Genomic DNA, 6,459 nt, shown 5'->3' with positions numbered 1-6,459 from the left:
CTGAGGAGGAGCGAGGCGGGCGCCCCAAAGCGGGCGGAGCAGTAGCTGCTACTCTGCGCCCAGCCAGCACTCAGGATCAGCTTGTGCTTCCGAGGCTGCCTTTGGCCAGGGAGAGGGAGTCCTGCTGCAGCCTGCTCCTGGGAGAACGGCACCAGGGGTGCAGCAGGACTGACGGGACCCCAGACCAGACCTGAGCCCTGCTGTGCCCCAGCTGGGAGCTGCCCGCCCTCCCCTCATCTGCAGGCCCTGCCGTGGCTTTGTGAAAGCCCCAGAGAAGATGCATTTGCGACTGAAAGAACGTCAGAGCTGCAGCTGTGGGGCCCCAGCACTGCCCTCTGTGTAGAGGGAAGGCACTCACCGAGGAGATGTTGGTGTGGTTTGCCATCATGAGGCCGCTGACGCGGTGTGCGGATGGCAGGTAGGGGGACTTGCGGGACAAAGCCACCTGGATGCTGGCAGGACCCCAGGGGATGAAGTTGGCCAGCTTCCTCTCCCGGATCCGCTGTAGACTCTTGTGAACCTGGTGGGTTGAGAAAGGGGCAGCACGGTGACGGGCAAAGCAGCCTGTTCCCAGCAGAGCCAGGAGCTGCTCATCGCACGACGTATGGCCTCAGGAAGGTGGATTTCAGCAAACAGCAGGGAGAGAGGCTCCTCACGGCGAGGGACTAGTGGCCTTTCCACGAGGCCAGGGCCCACACAGGAGCAATGTGGAGCCAGTTCTCGGGCAACGCTCAGTCTCATCCCAGGGTCCCCACACAGGAAGACCCCCCCCACAGGGGTGGCGTGGTGTGGCTTGCTCTTCCCTGGCAAGCCACACCATTTCCATCAGCATCTGAAACAGCCGTGGGAGCTCACCTGCGTAGGATCCACCTCCCCCTGGATGATGTTGAGGATGGCGATATAGCAGTGGTTGGTCTGCCTGTCTCGCCCTGTGGACACCATCACGTTTTTAGGCTGCAGCAATCTTCTCATCACATCCAGGACTGTGGTTTTCCTCACGCTAGCCACCTGCAGACGCCAGCCGGGGGTGAGAGGGAGCAGGCATGCTGCTCCCTTGCCCTCCCGCTGCCCTGCACACGCACACAGGAGCAGAGGGCAGCTGGACAGAGAAGCCCTCGCGCTGGGGATGGAGCCATGTGCAAAGCTGCATGCAGGACAGGGAAATCCCAACATCACACAACAGGCACAGCCAGGCTGAGAACTGGGGCATTGGCAGAGGCTCCAACACAAGGGCGCTGAGCTGCCCCCGCCAGCAGCACAGCAGGGGCTGGGGAGAAGCTCAGCTGAGACCAGAGTGACAGGGACAAGTTTCGTGTTGTTGCCGTCAAACTTCTGTCCTGTTCCACTGCCGAGGCAAGGAGCAGGGCTGGAGGACAGGAGAGGGGTCGTTCCCCGCTGCACCCCTTCCCCACTTCGCCCTGCACTGAGCCCATGGGCAGACCGGCCACTGCAGTCCCAAGGGCTGTCATGGGCTTTGCCCAGCTGCTGCCTGCCAAGGGGGCCGCAGCCAGGGCTGGCACCCGAAGGAGTGCCCGTGGCAAGGACAGCTCGGAAGTGTGTCAGACCCGCTCCAGGCACCGTCTGAGCTGCTGGCTGAGCCCTCCCCACACTCCTCCCTGGGAGAACAGATCACACACTCGATGATACCCTTTTCAGAGCCAGCAGTTTTTCAGATTTGCTTCTCTGAGTAACATCCTGAGGAAATGCACATAACGAGAGGAGAACAGCAGCTGTTAGCTCCCAGCAGAACTGAGACGTGGCCAACGCAGGTGAGTGCCTCTCAAAACAGAACTGCCCCGTTCTCACTGGGGGGGTGAGGGGGCACTGGCTGGGGACGAGCTAAATGCAAGCAGTAGTGTTCAATGCAGCTGAGGGGTGGCAATCCCCGCCCAGAACACAGATCAAGCCCCGGGAAGGGGCTGATGCCTGTAACCCACGATCAGTCTCAGCATGATCAACAATGTTCTGACCCAAACGGCATGGGCCAGTGGCCCACCAGGGTGGCAGGACTGGCAGGGCCACTTTGCTGGGCTCACTCTGATCGTTTCTAAGGGTGGCTTTTGTCAGATCAGATACTGTCGGCCCTCCCATAGCTGCTGCAGCCATCCTGATGCATGCAGCAGGTAGCCCAGCACAAGCACGATTCCCTGCTCACGTCTGATTCATATCACACGTGGCTGTCACGTGGTGTGGGCACACAGGCCTGGGATGTGGAACACGCAATTACAGCTCACACCAAGACCATGGGACTGACGGATGTTATAAGGTGAGCGTGGCAGCTCCTCCTGCCCTCGGGGAAGGGGAGGAGTGCCTGGCGGGCTTGCCTTACCGACTGGTCGGTGGTGAGCGGTGTGTACCCCGTCATGAGGAAGTGCAGCCGGGGGGTGGGGATCAGCGAGGCAATCAGCCCGATGAGGTCATTGTTCATGTACCCAGGATACCTGAGCGTGGTGGTGCTGGCAGACATGATGGTGGAGACCTGGGGGAGAGGATGGGGTCAGTGTCAGCATCACTGTGTGGTCACAGAGTACATTCAAAACCTGCTTCACACATGCCAGGGAAGCTGGAGTGCCCGTGGAGGCTGCCCTGGGAAGGGCAAAAGACCCTCATTCACGGCTCCAGGCTGCCCACCATCGCGCCCAGTCCATGGAGCAGGTTCAGACCGAATCGAAGACAGCAGGGAAGCCGCACGCCGGCTTTTCCAGAGGGAAGAGCCCTTCTCACCAGCTGGTTGATCTGAGAGAACGACGGGTTCTGAATGTGCAGCCGGTCTGTCGCGATCCGATTCAAGGCTGTGTTGTCCAGAACCACCTGCAAGAGAAAAACCAGCTCTGTGAAGAGCCTCGGAGGCAGCCTGAGGAAGGGCAGCCCCAGCCACGTGTCCCAGGGCACCGGATCGCCCAGCACAGGCCCCGAGCGCCACGGCCTGGCGGAGCCCACCGTGGCAGGTAGCAGACACTCGAAACCACAAGCTGACTCATCTGTGGAGCGTAACTGACACTGTCAATGGAAGCTCTTCCCTCCCGTCTTGGCTGTGCTCCCCAGCGCTCTCCCAAAGCACTGCCCGTGGGTCAGCACTTTGCAGCAACCTTCAGCCCCAGCAGCTCTGGCGCAGCTGCCCTTGCCCTGCCACATGAGAGAGAAGCTGGGAGGGATGAGCAGTGTCTTGGTTGGGACCTGACTGAAAGCCCTGGTGCAGACTGAAGATGCTGCCTGGCTGGGGCTTGTGGGTGTTGAAAGCGATGCTGGAATTGAGTTCAAGTGGAAGGCTGCAGCGCAGCTACGCAGAGGAAGCACAGCCGGTCCTCACTGCCATGGGAAGAATCTGCTGGATCCCAGAGGCAGAAATGCCAAGCCAGACAGCTCAGCACAGGTTAGCACAGAGCCCTTATCCCTGGAGTCACCACATCTGCTCAGTCCTTCTGGACAGGGGTGCACTCATTGCTGCGCCTGGGGCATCGCATGCTGCTGCGACACTCACCCCACACAGCTGTGGCACTTGTTCCAGGAAAAGCTGCATTTTTGAGCGGCTGGGGACAGGGCTGCTACGCAGGAGCTGGCTGCGCTGCTGGCCTGACACACAGCGGGACTCTTACCACGCAGTCAGCGTTCTGAGTCAGCCTCTTCAGCGTCAGCAGAGAGTTGTATGGCTGGACTACAACATCGCTCATCTCATCCTGGTTTGGGAAAACCGAGTAGGTCTCCACCAGCTTCTTGGGATACCTGGTGAGAAAGCCGAGCCATCTCAAGGGTTAACACTACCAAGACAGCACTCTCTCCTCCCACGAGCTCCCTTTGCAGTCTCCAGGGCTCAGGACAGCAGTGAATCACCAGCGCTGCATGCCAGAGTCAGCTCCCAGGGAGGGAGAGAATTTGTCCCAGCAGTGCCTACCCTAGCAGTACAGGAGCAGGCTGCCAGACAGAGCTACAGGCAAGGCTGAGCCATCCGCAGGCTGATTAAGCAGCTGCTTACAAGCCTTTTCAAGAGGCTGCAAGCTGAAACAGGCAGGGATGGCAGCTCAGAGCCCACAGCTAGAGCCTCCCACCCTCCCCTGCACAGTCAGGGTGTCAGAAGGCAGCTGCCTGATAAGAATGGCTGAGGGAAGGCAGAGTTTGGACAGCATAAGTCCAGTTTCAGAGCCTCTGAAGTCCCCAGGCGTATCAGGAGCCATCCCTTCCCCAGGCAGCATGCCAGGGATTGCACAAGACAGTGTTTGGGTGGGGGCGGTGGCTCTGAGTCAGCGCTCTCCAGCTCCCTGCTTTGGCAGGGTGCCCGGGCTGGGCCAGACTCTGCTGTGAGGGAAGGGGACAAGGCTGAATGCTCACCTGTCATTCAGTCTCTCCAGGAGGTACGAGCCCAGCCCGGAGCCCGTTCCACCGGCAATGGAGTGGCAAAGCACAAACCCCTGGAAGGAAGCAGAATGCAGGCAGCTCAAGGTCCAGCTCAGCCCCACGAGCAGGCAGAGCAAAGCACGCTGTGCCACCGCCACCAGCTCCAGCAGAGACTTGCCAGCCAGGGCAAGAACTCCCCGTGACAACGGAGAGCACAGAGCTGACGCCTGTGGACGGAGTGCAGGTTAGCCCTGGCTCCTCCAGACCACAGCGACAGCCACACGCTCATCAGGCCACTTCTGCCAGTGTGGGTGGAATCCACATCTCTGCACACACCACAAAGTGCAACTGCGGCTCAGGAGCCTCCTGGATTCCTCCCACCCCAGAACAGACTTCAGAATAGCTCCAGCGTCACCTTCAGGGTCCAGTTGGTCATGCAAAATGGAAGTACACGTTCTCAGCTCTTTTCCATCCCATTCCCCTCCTTCTAGAGTGCCCGAGGCCAAACCCCCTCTACCTGACTTCAGGGCAGTTCCCACCTGCTGCAGGTCCCACCACAGGCTCTTGGATTTTCTGCCAACTTATTTTACGACGACATTTTCCCTTCCCCTGTTGCCATGTGACAGCCTGACACAAACAGCAGGGAGCCCTGTCTGTCTACGCACAGGAAATGGGTTTACATGGACGGTGGCCAAGGTCCTGCCAGAGGCACACGGCAAAGCAGCTGAAATGCTGTCAGTACCCCTGGTGCCCCTTTAACCCAGCTGGAGAGAAAATGAAGCTGCAGCTGCCTGCGCTCATGCCGTAGATTTCAAAGCACTGAGCAACTCCGGGTCTAAACACCTTCCTGCTGGCAGCCCAAGGCTCCCTCCTCTGCTGCAGGCAGAGGGGCAGCAGGTGCCTTGGTCCAGCACGGCCCCCCCTACCCACGAGGGCCTTCACTGGAGGACAAGCAGTGTGTGTCCTGCTTCAGCTGACACGGGGGAGAGCCATGGGAGGGAGGTGGAAGAGGGAAAGGAAAAAGCACCATAATGCCTGGAACCCTTCCTGCAGACTGTATCCTGCGGGAAGTGCCCAATGCAAGCAGTATTTGGGGCAGAAAAATGCCCTGCTGAGCGTACAGTAAGAAGATTTCTGGGGAAGCCTGGCAGATGTAGTAGTGATGGGAAAGACCTCCTTTCCGTAGTTCCCCTCTCTACGTATTCTCTGCTCGGCACCCACAAGCAAGTTGTGGAAGTCTGCATACACCGAAGGGCTGAGCTCAACCTTATAAAACAGCAGCCTGGCTCTGAAAACACCAAGTAGGGCAACTGGATCCAAATCCCCTGGTTTACTTACTTCCAAACTGTCACTCCCATCAGCCTCTCTGTCTATTATGTCAAAAATATCTTCGTGGATTTTTTCTCCCTGCAAGAGAGACCAGACCAGGATTTGTTCTTTTCCCACAGAAGATGGAGAAGAGCTCCTCAAGCTTGGTGTGAAGCCAAGTCAGATTGCCCCAGGGTGCCACAAAATGTCAGGTGTAAGTCCCTGCTGAATGATGAGGTATTCTTCAGAAACCGTGTACTGAGCCTGACATGAGAAAGCCACAATAAAGGCTCATGCCTAACGAGCTGACCTGTGTTTGCACCCAGGAGCACTAGAGCTGTTACCTGTGAGAAGCCACTGGCCCAGTTATTCCCAGCTCCCCCTCCATGCTCAGACAGGTAGATGTTTTCTGGGTTGTAGAGGTTGGCATAAGGGGAGTTCAGGATGGAGTGGATAACTCGGGGCTCCAGGTCCAGCAGCACGGCTCGTGGGATGTAGTGCTCATCGTCTGCCTTTAACAAGGAGCAGTAAGATCATGATGCAGTCGCAGCTCAGCGCCGCTTCTTATTGCAAAGGAAACTGCAAGAGCGTGTGCCACCCCCTGGCCGCGGGAGAGCATGGCACAGCCGGCGTCTAGCAGGGAAGAGGAGGAAGGGAAACTTGTTATGTACAGCCTGTCCGTAATGCAGCATCTTTATGCACCCCAGAGCATATCCTGAACGCTGGGCAGGCGGAGGGGGGGGCGGCTCTCCCCTAACAGGCTTGCGCTCACGGCGGTTACGTAAGGTGGTATCTATGGCAGCCTCAGCCTCGCGTTTC

The 6,459-nt window shown here is 58.6% G+C and overlaps 1 protein-coding gene across 1 annotated transcript in view; it reads right to left on the bottom strand.

Annotated features, from left to right (window-relative positions):
• Nucleotides 1–6,158, bottom strand: part of LOC104077996 (tubulin gamma-1 chain) — a gene marked incomplete at both ends in the record, with an annotated part of 6,639 nt that extends 481 nt beyond the window's left edge. Inside the window, 8 exons of the mRNA XM_009579439.1 lie at nt 359–520; nt 856–1,008; nt 2,330–2,479; nt 2,725–2,811; nt 3,597–3,723; nt 4,327–4,406; nt 5,671–5,739; nt 5,985–6,158. Coding sequence (XP_009577734.1) covers nt 359–520; nt 856–1,008; nt 2,330–2,479; nt 2,725–2,811; nt 3,597–3,723; nt 4,327–4,406; nt 5,671–5,739; nt 5,985–6,158 — 1,002 coding nt within the window. The remainder of the gene's footprint in view (nt 1–358; nt 521–855; nt 1,009–2,329; nt 2,480–2,724; nt 2,812–3,596; nt 3,724–4,326; nt 4,407–5,670; nt 5,740–5,984) is intronic.
• Nucleotides 6,159–6,459: the final 301 nt, after the last annotated feature.

This window comes from Fulmarus glacialis, unplaced genomic scaffold (assembly GCF_000690835.1).
Source record: "Fulmarus glacialis isolate BGI_N327 unplaced genomic scaffold, ASM69083v1 scaffold24090, whole genome shotgun sequence".
NCBI lineage: Eukaryota > Metazoa > Chordata > Aves > Procellariiformes > Procellariidae > Fulmarus > Fulmarus glacialis.
This window is presented reverse-complemented; position numbering and strand designations above follow the sequence as displayed.